Source organism: Mustela lutreola, chromosome 12 (genome assembly GCF_030435805.1).
Source record: "Mustela lutreola isolate mMusLut2 chromosome 12, mMusLut2.pri, whole genome shotgun sequence".
Lineage (NCBI taxonomy): Eukaryota > Metazoa > Chordata > Mammalia > Carnivora > Mustelidae > Mustela > Mustela lutreola.
The window spans coordinates 3,768,192-3,781,735 of NC_081301.1; the positions used below are offsets into that span (position 1 = coordinate 3,768,192).

General features: G+C 57.4%; 1 protein-coding gene across 3 annotated transcripts in view; it reads left to right on the forward strand.

Annotated features, from left to right (window-relative positions):
* DDX31 (DEAD-box helicase 31) overlaps positions 1 to 13,544 on the forward strand; it is a 69,057-nt gene that overhangs the window by 49,015 nt on the left and 6,498 nt on the right. For 2 of the 3 annotated variants that reach the window (XM_059141290.1, XM_059141293.1), the window contains one exon: positions 3,214 to 3,382. In XM_059141290.1, coding sequence (XP_058997273.1) covers positions 3,214 to 3,382 — 169 coding nt within the window. Of the gene's footprint in view, positions 1 to 3,213; positions 3,383 to 4,866; positions 7,411 to 13,544 lie in introns of those variants that run through there. The other variant, XM_059141291.1, reaches the window with a different exon arrangement.

A 13,544-nucleotide genomic window follows, 5' to 3' on the forward strand; every position in this document is an offset into this window, starting at 1 on the left:
CTCTGCTGGGTTGAGGCACCAAGAAGGAAAGAGATGGGCATTTTTCTCTGCCAGTGGACGTCCACCTCAGACCGGTGATGGTCCGGCAGGAAGCCGCCCCTGGCAGGTTTCGGCCGCTGCAGGCCCCCTCTGCTGCCTCAGCGCGTGCGGAGCGTGGAGGAAGTGTGGGTGCGTGCGGGGCCGTTCAGTTCACGACACGGGACGGACGGCACCTCCCAGGTCCAGACCGTCTCTGCCTTTCAGTCTGCGTGTGCAAATCCCCCGCTACTGACGGGCCTCCCTTATAGGCCATTCCAGAGCCCACCTCATGAATAATTAACGAAGCAGCTGGGTTTTGCCTTTATGGCAGAAAACTAGTTAGAAACTGGGCCAAGTACGTATGCCTTTGTTTTCCTTTCGCATTTCCTGGCCCAGTCATTGTTCCTAGCCAGCGTGGGATTGCTGTCCGTTTGTTTCCGGAAGCAGTCGCCCTTTGCCCTCATCTCTTGCCTCCTTTGGCTAGATTCAAGTGGCTAAAGACTGTGCCGACAGACGGCTGCACTCCGGACTCCTGAAGAGAAGTTGCGGAATCTGGAGTTCTTTACCTACGAACCTCTGCTTTCCTGCAGTGGGGCCCCTCCGGCTTCGGGGGCCACGTGCGGAGCAGTCGTGCCTGCCCAGGAGGGGCTGCTTCTCAAAGTCAAGAACACCTAAGCCACTGAGGACAGATTAGCTCCTTCCCTCCCTCCCGCGGCGTGATGGCAGGCGGGCAGGTGCTCGGATAAGCACTTTGCACCGTGTGTCGGGAGGGACACGTGTCTCCCCTCCCTCCCTCTCTGACCGCAAGTATCATCCGGAAGACACTGCTGTTCCTGATCAGGTGGCCAGTGACTCTGACTTTAGGAGCAGGACTGAAGTAGATTTCTCTTACGACTGTGAGACAGGAGCCCGTGACTCCGGGGCGCACCTGTCAGGGACCGCGGCGTCCTGCGGCGTCCCCAGTGAACGCCCCCTCCTCTGCTCTCCGCTCCTCTGGGCCCCACAGCCCCTGCTCACGGCGCGTTGTCGACATGCCCCCAGGAAGCCTCTGCGAGCAGCTTCTGCAGGAATTCCTGCTTCCCTGGACCATCCAAACACGGGAGGCCATTCAGGGATGTGAGGACAGCCAGGTGTCGCAGGCCCCAGGGAGACAGGAGCCGTGAGGACAGGGAGCATCAAATGCTGCACACGCGGTGGTGGCAGGAGAAGACCCGTCTGCCCTTTCTTGGCAAACTTGTTCCACCCGTAGAGCCGTTGGCTGGGCGGCTGCGGGTCCGGGGACAGAGGCTCCCCAACCTCAGCTCTTCCGTTTGGTGCAGGAATAGGGGGCTGCTGGGCTTCCTGGGGAGAGCGGTGTGCATGAGGGGGCCTGGGCCGGCCCTTGGGCCACTGAGACTGTACAGGTGTGGAGTCTCTGGCTTGGCTTGGTGGGGCTGCCGTCCACTTCGGTAGATCGTGAGTCAGGGTTGAGGCTTGGGAGGGAAGGGGCGGGGCATGGGGAGAAGAGGCCTGCTCCCCCCGGGCGGTGGCCGCGGGGCTCTCCCGAGAGAGGAGGACTGTGCAGCTCTTGGGTCTGAAACCCTGTGTCAGAAGCAGTGGACGGTGCAGGCCATGTGAAGTGTTGAAGATTCCCCTGAAAAAGCGAGTCCCTGGTTATTAAAAAGGACAGTGAGCACAGACGGACGGCGGGGTGCAAGGGAGAGTGCACACAGGCTGACGGCGGGGTGCCGGGGAGTTGCCTTGGTTATTATTTCTCATCGATTGGGAAAAGGAGTTCACTTTACTCAGTAAATAGAGCTTTCATGGATTCCCAGGATCCTTCCAGGAGCTGATCTGCTAAAATGACACTTTTTATTACTGTTCATAAACGCCAATCTCCCGGTGCTGCTGGGATATTACGTTTAAGCTGTGGGCAAACTTGCCAGTCCAGTGGCTCGACAGGCGAGGGCGAGTGAGGCTGGTGTTTAGCGCCTGCTTTTCTGTGCGATGCGTGGTGCTGGGCTTCTGCTTGGCCAGGGGGAGAGCCGGGCTCGAAAGGGAAAGAAGCTGTGCTGGGCTTGGGGCCCCTCGGAGCCATCCCTCCTGCCCTGTTGCAGTGAGAAGGGCAGACACTGTCATCGGAACCGCAGTACTTTCCAGAGGAACTGGGTATAGGAGCGTCTCTCTTTCCTCAAAGGAATACCGAGATAAGGTGCAGCCAGAGCTCCCCACTCCCAAGAACCACGTCTGCCTGTTCTCTGGCAGCGCCGGGCTCCAGAACAGGGGCGCCACCGCCTTAACTTTAAGACAGGACCGAAACCTCCACGACGCGCTGTCGGACGGACACCTGTAGGCTGTTGGCAGTGCTTCAGGGAGGAGGGACCATTTTGTGGGCTGTGTTAGGAGTTTAATAATTGCCTTCCTCCTCTTTAGAATTCTGTTTTCATTGCCTTTTTTATGCCGTTTTCAAATGGGTAAGGAGCACTGTATCAGTAAATCTTAGGTGCTTTAGAATGAATTTGGTTTTAACATGCTGGCAGTCCACAAGGACATGGCAGCCGTCCCTGTGGAGGGCGGGTGGAGGCGGGGCCCGTGGGAGAGGCGGGGCCCGCGGGAGAGCAGTCACCGCCCCGGTAACGCGGCCTGCGGTGAGCAGAATGACAAGCACAGTAAAGCCTTGGGAACCTTTTGAATCTTATAACATGTGCATGTATTAGCTATGCAAAAAAGTAAGTGAAATTGAATTAGGAAAATGTTTCCGTGACGTAAAGTTCTAAGGATCTCGTTTTTCATGAGGGAATGCCACACTGACCATGTCCTAGTTTCTTCACTTGTTGTGCTTTTCATTCACTGATACAACAAACACTTACCAGCTGCCTGCTGGGTCCCAGCCACCATGCAGGGAAGGCCCCAAGCCTGGGACCGGGAAGAAAACGGGCCCTCTGCCGTCCAGGGTGGGGACACGCTGCACAGTAAAATCTGAAAATAGATTGGGTTTAGTCAACAAATACTTGTGTCCTCCTGGTTTATTTTTTGAGGAATTAAAAAAAAATTACGCAAGTTAAGATCTGGGTGGTTCCTGTATGTGGCGCTGTCCAGGCTGTATGTCGCGCGTTGTCCGGCACGATAAAGTGGGCAGGACGGCCGCCAGGCCAGGGCACGTGGGGTGCTCCGAGCCCCCATCCTGACGGCCTCTCCGACCCTTCTTCCTCCCAGCTCTGCAGGCCTTCATCCGCGCCTACGCCACCTACCCCCGGGAGCTGAAGCCCATCTTCCATGTCCGGTCGCTGCACCTCGGCCACGTGGCCAAGAGCTTCGGGCTGAGGGACGCCCCCCAGAATCTTGGTGTCGCAGCTGTGAAGAGAAGGAAAGCAAACCTGAGCAGGTAAGCTGAGTGGAGTCTGCCCCGCGACAAACGCTGGGAGTCAGGTGGGTGTGGAGAGCTCCGCGCCCAGCGGCAGCGGGGAGGGACGTGCGAGGTTGCGGCGCTCCGGGTAAGCACCTCCGTCTTTGGCCCTTGTGGGAAATCATCACCAGGGTCTGCCCCTCTCTCAGAGTAGTCAGTGCTTGGAGCCAGAGGAGAAACACCTCCTCTGAAGGTTTTTAAGGCACCTGCATAAATGCAGTGGGGTCTCCTGCCGGGTCCAGATGTTGTGGGGATATTACAGGGGCAGCAAGACAAACCTGTGGTTGTCCTCCCTGCCCACCAGCAGAGTGACTTCGGGACTTGCTAGAGCCAAAGCTTCAGATGTGCTGTGGTTCACCCTGGAAAGTTCTCCAGGGCTTGTATGAAAACTTCTGGCATGTTCTGTGAAATCTGCCTGGCCCTGTCCTGGTGAGCTGGAAGGAGCGGCGTGTTCCAGCTTAGTGCCTTTCTCCTGCTGGCTGGGTGGGCCCTGAAAGGCGGGCTCCAGGGGCCCCCACGGGACGCCTCGCACCATGTCGCTCTACTTGGTGCTGAGCACACTCAGGGGCAAGCGCCAGGCACGCCGGCAGAAAGCATGTTCCCAGCTATCCAGAGGTCCTCCGGAGGAGAGGGAGGCAGGCTGCCCTGTAGGCTGAAGCCTGGGCTCCACAGTTTCAGGAAGTCCTGAAACTCCACAAAATACCTTTGCAAAAGGTCTTTCTCTCCTCAGAGCCAAGCGGTACCTTTAATACCAGCCCCAGCCCCTTTGCAGGAGCCAGAATCCTTCCGATCCCACGGGCTGCTTTTAGGGGGAGTTCGTGTAGCACGTGGGTGGGGGGACAGATTGAACAGACACTGGGGGGCAGGGAACCCTTGCACGCTCTGGGCAGTTACTTTGTGTGGAGCGCCGTTCTTTTTGCTTATCAATTACAAATGCCGCGTCCACCTGCCCTGACCGAGAACCTGTGCATGTTTCCTGCACGTCCCCGCAAAGCGGCTGCTGGCGCATTCGCCACCGCCACCCTCGTCAGCGCCTGATTTCTCTGGGGCACGGTGACAAAGGGAGAGAGGACCGCCCGGTGCAGGGATGTGATCGCTGGCCTTGCCTGCAGGGGACTTGAACTCCGCTGCAGTGCCACTGTGATGGGAGCCGCTGGGCTTTGGGCCGCATCTCTGCTCAACTTCCCAGGGCCTCGGGTTCCCCAGCTACAGAAGGGAGGAGGAAATCGATGTGTTTAGCGATTTCCCAGGACTGTTTTGAGAATCAGCACAAGGGCAGGTCCTACAGATGAAGCACCTTAGAACACAGACCCAGCAACCAGGTGGGTTCATATCCTGGAACATCCAGTTTCCTGTTCCGGGACTTGGCACCTACAAGGCTCTTTGTAACAGATAAAACTCACCTAATTCTACTGCCAGCCTGGGGATTTTTAAGAGGGTTCCTTTTTTTTTTCTTATGTTAGCACCTCTCACATGGGACTGTCCTCCAGTAATTCTGTGAAGCAAGTCGTTCTCAGCACTGCTTTCATCCGTGCCCAGACAAGACTAAGACACACCGGCTCTGGTTTCTTCCAGGCGGTTTTGAGGGGCAGGGCGCTGCCCGCCACCCCTGCTACGTGTTCTGGGCGGGGCTGCAGCCGGTGACTTCTCTGCCCGTCCTCCCAGAGGGAGAAGACGCCTCTCATCCACTCCCAGGCACGATGGCGCCGGCCTCGGGTCGCCGTCTGGGGTTGGAGGCGGCTGCTAGCTCTCCAGGCTGACTTTGATTTTGAGTGTGTGAGGCCTGCGGTCAGGTCTGAGCGTGACCTCCCGGTGATCCGGAAGCCAGGCCGTCCTACCGCCGTCTCTAAAATGCTGGCACTGCGAGAAGATGGAATATGCCTGCCGGCTGATTACTGGTGGGAAACTCGTATTTTGCTGCTTCCTCTCCCCGCAGATAAACGTGGCTCCCGTATTTTATTGTTTGCAGCTGATGTACCTTTATGACCGGCCATTTCATTAGCAAGTGTTAATCCAGATAGCAGCTCCTCAGACTGGGATGTCCTCAGCTCTTCCCCAGATCCCGGAAAACGGAGCGGCAAGGCAGGGAGGCTGTTGGGAGGGGGACTTGGAGCCAGCATTGTCCTTACCTTGAGAAGCCACTAGGGAGAGAGCAAGCCGCCGCCTCCTGCTTCGGCTGACCCTGCTAGCAGATGGGCACCAGGACTACTATACCCCTGTGAGCAGGGGATTTAACAGGGCTTTATTTAGGGAAGAATGGGCTGATTAGCTGATAAAGAGCATGTAAGATGGTATGGGGCGGCCTTTGATGTCTGGCTGGCGCGGCAGGGAGCCGGGTGGTGAGTGACAGCAGTGTGTCACAGGATTACTCTGCCCGTGACAATGCTGCTCTCTGTTCTGGCCATGTCACCACTCAGTTACAGCTACTTTTTGGGTTGTTATGCCCTTCTTTTGAAGGCATTTCTCTCCACTCTCACACCCCCGCACCCCACCCCTCCTCGCTAACTCAGACGGGAACTCAGGGGTGCGGCAGGCACCGTTTCTCGTTTGGGGAAATCTTGTCACTCCCGCAAGAAGAATGACTTTGCAGCTAATCTGCACACGGACCGTATAATCGTGGTCAGGGTAAGCGGCAGAGAAAACGTGACAGATTTTCCACACCTCAGTCAGGGCTCAAGCAAATGCCAGTTGCTGCTTTTTGAGTGCTGGGAAGAAAAAGTCCATTAAAGCCCACGAAGTGCAGAGAGTTATGCTGTGGCCACAGTGATTGTTCTGAGCTCAGGCGTCTCCTCTGAAATCCATCTGTCAAGAAAGAGCGGTTCCCTGTGTTCTGTATGGACGGATCAAGTAATAGCCCTAAATTCGTCAAATTATGCCGCATTCCACTTGATGGGGTTTACTGCCTGGAGTAGTTCTGTGTTCGTGCAAACCTCAGATACCTGCAAACCAAATCCACCTCACGCTGCACGAAATCTGTCTCGCTTTGCCGTGCACCAGACGAGGAATTTGGGTGTTAGAAACTCAAACCAAGAGCCTGTGAGCTCAGGGACGTGTTTCCCCGCCACGGCACAGGGAGGGTCACCTCGTCCGTGCTTCTGCTCCTCCACTTGACCAGTCTTCAGGGAAAGAAACGGTGTCCCCAAATGAGATCTTAATCACCAGGTCTGTGGCTCCTTTTGCGTCCTTGGCTGTGACAGGGAGCGCGAGGCGTTTTTCCCCGGCACGCAAATACAGTCGTAGTTAACAAAACTCTCCTGACACCTACATGCGGACCTGTCAGAGCCGCCCCCCCACCCCAGACCCCGACACACACAGCTGCACAGGGAGTCGATGCTGGTGGTAAAATATTGAGTGGCCCCTTAGCAACATCCGTCACGAACACAGCCTTTCCCCCTACGAAATGCAGTTCCGATTTGAAGCTTGGTAGACTCAGCACTTGCTTCAGAGAAGCAAAGGTAACAGACCTTCCAGAATTTCCATCTTCCCCGGAGACACGGAGGCCCGGTACTATCTGCTGCGGGAGGGCGGAGCTGCCGTGTTTGCCAGGGCGTCTGTCTGCGCAGGCAGCCGCACACCCGTCATGAGCAGGCGTGCCACGGGGGGCTGCGGATCCCTCACCTGTCCGACACCGTGGAGAATGGTCCAAGAGCAGAACAAGGGCCTTACGGTCTCAGAGCCACCGCGACAATGTGGACGAGCAAGTCTGTGGGCTGTAACCGCCCTCTCTCGTGTGAGTTCTGTGCTGGAACCATGAGAGCGCTCCTCTTCCCCGGACAGTTTAGTCTGTAGCTGCCTAAGACTTGTCTACCCGGCTTCTGCCACCTGTGTCTTCTGATGTTTTTCTTAGTGCCTAGAAACGCCTGGGACATCGCCTTTACCAGGAAGCCAGTAACTGCTTCTCTGTTCTCGCCTCTCTCCTCCTAAAATTAGTCGAGGAACAGCACTCTGAATTGGTGACTGTTCTTAAAGGAGACGCAGTTTTGTTTTATTTGTATATGTTTTCTCACACCAGCCTTCTTGAGTGTTGCCTGATCTTACCAAATGGGCAAACAGTCTGAAACGAAGGCGCTCTTAGCCTCGGCTGCTGGCCGCTGGCTGCGTGCGCGCGGCCGGTGCTCGACGGGCTGCGGTCAGTAACGCAGGGGTGTGCAGGGGCCGGCTCCCCTGGGTCCTGGTCTCAGGGCGCCCAGAGCCAAAGTTCCAGATACAGTGCATCCTCTACAGCAAGTAAACATCCTCCTGGAGAGGGTGCGTGCCGGACTGCCCGTGTGAGTGATCACAAGCACTTTATCCCCAGGGTTGAAACTGGGGGTTTTGCAGACTCCGTCTAGGGCATTTTTCAATTTTGAAGGCCTCTGCCCTGTCACTGGCTGTGACTGTCGCCCCCGGCTGTTCAGCGGTTGTTAAATAACTACTGAGAGTCCCTCCTGACTAGTACTGTAGTATCCCCTCGTGTCGTCGGTGCCGAGCCAGGGAGGGCCACACGGTGATGAGGAGTCGGTGATGCGCCACTTCCCCTGCTCGTGCCCTGGGTCAGGCGACTCAGGCTTTCACCCTGCCTAGTCCCCTAGCCTCCCAGATGGGGGAACTGGAGCTTCATGGTGCCGCCGTGGGGACCAAACCAGGTGCTGAGTGCAGGACATCAACACAGTGTCACACGTGAACGCACGGAGCACTTGTTGCCGGGGACAACGGCGACAGTACTGCTGGTGGCTCTCCGCGCCCGCCTTCCCCGTCCCGGCGAGTATCCGGGGCACAGGGAGCAGAAAGTGCGGCCACCCTTGAGCTGAGCTTATCAGGAACAACCTTGAAGACACGGAGCGGGTCCTCTCTGAGACACGCATGGGGAAGCGGCAGCTGCCCCTCCCCACAAGGCAATATTCTCATCATTAGGAGCAGCTTGCCTGCCAATTTTTATGTGGCATTTACAGCCTCCCTAATATCACTTAATTAGCTGAAGGCAAGCCTGGAATCTTGCCCACTGTGAAAACTCTCTCGATTTCATTGAGCCAGTGATCCTGTGAAAAAGACAGATTGGCCAAACGTGAGATCAGAGGCTGGACAAAGCCACGCTTAAAAACGTGGGGATCTCTGGGAGCAGCGCCACCCCTGCATGTGGCCGAGACCTCTCCTGACCCGGCCACACCGCTGACCGCCGCGGCCGCTGTGCCCTGGCCTCTGCCTGCCACTTCTCTGCCACCTGCCACCCCGCCGCCGTCGGTGGCAGCCCTTGGCCCCTCACCTTCCTCTGGCCTTCTGGACTACTCTGCGGCCACTCTGCTCCCCTCTGACCTGTGCTCCAGGCTGAACAGCTGCACACCCCTCACCCGTCACCCTCGAGGCCAGCCTGTTGCTGGGTCTCGTGGCTCTAACGACTCAGGCACGCGACAACGGCAGACCCGCTCTTCCCAAGGACCTGCCTCCCACGGCCCCCGTTTCCCCATTCTCTCAGGGCCTGTGCCGAGCACCCTGAGGCCGAGGCCTCTGGCCCAGTTTCCCTGGCTTCACAGGGGGCCTAGGCCTGGGGATCAGCCCACAGAATGTGGGGACAAGCCGGTTCAGGAAGGTCAGATCACGCAACTTCAGCCTGAAGACCAGAGGGAAAGAGCTAAGGACCACCCGACAAAGCCTTGAGGACAGATGTGCGTGTCCGGCAGAGCGAGGGAGCGGGACCTGCTCTCAGACTCCCCGGGGGAGCTCTGTACACACAGAGGCCCAGGCCCCAACCCAGGCGACCCTGGTTCAGGGAAGTCTCAAGTGATGAAGAATGGGGTGGAGGTGGTCACGAACTTGACTGACAGACCCAGGTCCTTGGAGCAGGTGATGGAGTGCCCTTCACACAGGAAGGCCGTGATGTGCCGGCCGAGTGTATGTGCGCTCTGAATCGATTGTAATTTAATGCGGAACCTGGATGAGCTGCCCCGGTTGTAGATGGGACCGCGTCCACCTGGCCTCTGCTGAGGGAGAGAAGGTGAGTCGCTTGGAAGTCCGCCTGGATCGTTGCGGACGGTGGCCGGGTCTCTTCTGGTGGAGCACGTGGCCCAGCCCAGCGTTGTCGCCCGGTCCCCTGCAGCTTTTGAGCTCACTGCGTTGCATTCGTAGGCCGCTCCGGGTGGGTGGCCTGGGGCGGGCCCGGCTCCAGTGGAGGGCTCGCCCCTTCCTGCAGCTCAGCCGGCACAAGACAGTCTCCATCCCCTTCCCTTCTCGCCCGTCGGGGACTGTGGGCCCCGTGTCATTACAGTGGTGCACGCGCAGCTTTTTACATTCGGCCTTTTGCTTCTACCACTATTTCTTTTTCTCTCTGACACCATGCAATTACCAGCCCTGTGCCTCCTCGTGAAGCCAACACCCCCTCATCCCCACCAGGCTAATGAGGCGATTAGAGGGATTTCACAGTGACCCTGCTCTTCCTCCACACCTGGGTCACCTGCAGACGGCGGCAACCACGGGGTGTGCTTTCAGTCAAGCAGTCAGGGCTGACAACAAAGAACAGGAGCCCAGCCAGCCTCTCCTGGGAGGGTGCCGGGCGATCACGTTCACTGTCGGAGACCCCCAGACAGCAGAGTTGGCAGAGGGGACTGGCCCGGCACGACTCGGCAGACAGCGGTTGAGGCGGTGTGCAATAGGAGGGGCCCGGCCCTTCGTTCGGTTGGCCTTGCTCTGGTTCACGCCACTGCACAAATCGGAAAGGACACCATGGGCGTCCCCAGCTTTCCCCTCGCTACACATGGTTCGGCTCCGCTTTCGTCATCCTGGCCTGCTCTGACTCACTCCTGTCATCTGTCCCTATGGTCTTTGGGCTCCCTTCCTGAGTAGGAAAGTGTGTGTCCCCAGCCCTTCTGGGGACGAGGCCAGAACCTTTGCACCCTGTTACGACCTGAATGAAATGGCTTCAGATACGCTCTTCACTCTAGCCCTGAAGGTACAGCCACAGTGCAGAGTGGAGCGCAGTGTCTTCCCTACATAGTGATCCAGAAGAGGGATGTGCGCGGAGCACCGCCCCGGAGCGGCAGCGTGGGTCTGTGGGACTCTCGGGCTTCTGCGCACCTGTGGCTGTGCCCAGTGCATGTGCGGGTCCCACGGAGACGTCAGCGGGGCCCTGTGACTGAGGCTGGTGTCCAGTAACCCGGCGGGATGTGGGCAGGCCTGGTCCCATGGCCCCATGTCTGAGAGAGCCTGGAGCCCGTGCTCTGAGCACTTGAATGCTGCCTTGCGTACCCTTAGTGGAAGCTTCCAGGTTCTAGAGTTGATATTGGGCAGAGTAACAGATATTTGGAACTTGCTACAGATGTTTTTCTACATGAGCAGGTAGTTGTTCACGTAGGGAAAGAAATAGGCTTGAAGCAAGAGGTCTTTGGTTTGCGTCTGTGGAAGACTGGTTTGAAACCAGCAGAGGAGCAGCCCCTCCTCCGGGTGGTAGAAGGTTGGTGTTTTGGGGGGCAGCTACCTCAAAAGCTCTCTGAGAAGATGGCAGAGAGAGTCTGGATCCCACTTTTTCTCTGGCTTCCTTCGGGGTCCAGAGGCAGAAGGATGCAGTGCAGCGGGGAAACCTGGAGCCAGTGTCCCATGTTCTGAGCTTGATCGTGGCCCTGGTGGTAGCGCACCCGCACCGTGGGGCCCGTGGGGGCCCATGAGGCCGTGTGGAGTGGGAGAAGGTACTGAACGTGGAGCACCCGGCCTGGAGCCGGTGCTGCTTTCTCCCACTGTCCCGCTGCCTCTCTCTGAGTCTGTAAGCGATGGGCGAGTGCTTCCTGGAATCCTCCAGAGTCCTCCCACCGCAGCCGGCCCTTGACTCGCCTGTTGTGTGGCTCCTCCATCCAGAAGGCCTCTGCTCCGGGCCTCCCAGCCATGGGGGCCCTCCGCCTCCCCAGTGGACCCTGCTCGCTGCTAGAGCTCCTGAAGATGAGCCCCGATGGACCACTTTCATTTCCCCCCTTTGGTCTTCTTTCCACTCTGTGGTCTCTGTGAGATTCAAATACTGAATGCGCATGATTTGCAAACACAAAAATACAAGGTGTTGTTATCATTGATCAAAGCCGTCCCTGGGCCACATGACATGTGTCAGATATCTGATGATGGCTCCTTCTCTCCTGCCTTTCCTCTTTTCCATACTGTTAATAACAATAACAGTCAACGTTTAATGAGGGCCTTCGCAACAGGCACTGTGAGAAGCGCTTTGATTCATTAGTTCACTTAATCCTGTTGTGGGTGAGCAGACTGGCACGAGGAGAAATCGAGCCTTGGCCAGACTCAGAGAGTCGCTCAGCCCATGCGGGGCGGCGCCAGCGTCCTCCCCCCTCGGAAGGGCCAGCTCTGGCCCGCGGCGCCGCCACCAGGCCCTGCAGCCCAGCGCCTCCAGCTGCTCCGCGGCCACAGTCATCCCTCAGCCCGGGTTCTTTTCAAAATCAGGCTCATGAGATTCCCCAAACATGCAGCAGAGACTGACCAGCACGAAGAGGACAGCGGTCACATCTGTTGGTCTGTTAATGGTAAGAGCCGGGACTGCAGATACGGCTCATGTCCGGCCCCCCTGGGCCAGGCTGTCAGTGCGGCAGGCCGGGGGGGGGGACCTCCCTGCGTCCCGCCCCTCATAGGCGGGGCTTCACACGCACCCAGACCTCCAGGCCCATTCTTGACACCTGGGTCATCCTGGGGCTTACGTTGAAACTGAACAACTAAGCCCCGCCCCTACTTGTCTGCACGTGTGATAGTTCAAACCACCGAGCTGCTTTGCGTCTCCAGCAAGATGTTGCCTGTGCCCCGGTTCTGTTTCACCTTTCAGCTGAGGCCCGTCCGTCTGGCCTGCTAGGGTGTGGTAGGCGTTCCGTCATCCCGTGTGTTCGCTGTCCCTGCAGGCTGCTTTCCGTTGGCAGATGTAATAAATGTGCCTCAGATATCATCCAGGGCATCCGTAACACTGTCAGACAGGATGGGCCCAGAGGGCTGAGCTTGGGGGGGTTTCGTGCTGAAATTCTGCACCGAGCCGATCAGTCTCTGACGGCGTTTTCAGGATATAGTCTTACCTGTTACAAGTGCACTTAATTGTTTCCGCGTGTCCACTCAGTATTTCTCCATCTTGGTTTTTTTTTGCAGAAAATTGAAACGTTTAAAGCACTCTGACATGCTTGTGGGCCTCAATTTGGAAGCACTTTTTGACATGGGGGAGACCGAGCTTGGAGGAACCGGTTGACTGGGGGGCATTAGCTAGGTGAGGGGCAGAGCTGGGGTTCCAGCCAGGGTCATCAGACCTCTCGTCTTAAACCCTTTCTTTCTCCCGCAGTGCCACCCCGCCCAGCAATGTCTGGGCCTTGTTCCTGACAGAGTGTCTGTCATTGGGCACCTAATCTCGAGAGTTCCCATCCATTTCCAGGATTCTGATTCCGCTCTTGACTTCCTAGTCTCCGCTGTCTCTAAAGATGATCTCTGTCCTCGCCTTCAGTGTGCCTGCCCTGCCAGGCGGCAGACTAATGCAGCTTCTGTGTATTGGTCACCTGAGGCCAGCGTGGCCTGGCGGCGTGTGTGTTCTCAGCCCAAGGCTCAGAGCTCCCTTCTGCTTCTCACTGGGTCTTACTCTCAGTTGTAAGGCAGGAACCCACTTTTTATCAGTCCTTGGGTCCAGAGAGCCACTGCCGGGAATTTTCCTGCGACGTCCACTACCACAGCAGGGCTCCCCTGGAATGGGGTGTCTTCTGGGACCCTGATAGCTTCAGAGAAGCTAGAGTTGGTCTAATCCTAAGAAATCACAAAGGTGGTCCACCCACCAGCTTACATCTCTACCGAAGCAGAATCCAAAGGGTGAAGGAGTCTTGGTACAGTTGCTTCTCCTTCAGTGACCGCGGAAGGTTTGGAACACATGCTGGCTGGCTCCTTACCTGAACCACTTTGTTGCACCAGAGGGACTGCTCGTCAGATTCTCCTTGGAGCTGTCTGTTACTCTTACTGCCATCTGAGAGCCACCGAAACCCCTGCTCAGACACTGTCTGAGCTGTCCTGCATCCACAAGAGCAAGGCAGGAAGTAGAAACTTTTGAGTCGGCCTCAAGCCGCCTGCAAGCATTCCTGTCTCCTACCGGGATCACTTAGAACACAGGCTCTTCTTCCAGCCGGGGGCCTGCCTCCCTGCAGAGTCCTGGGTGGGGAGG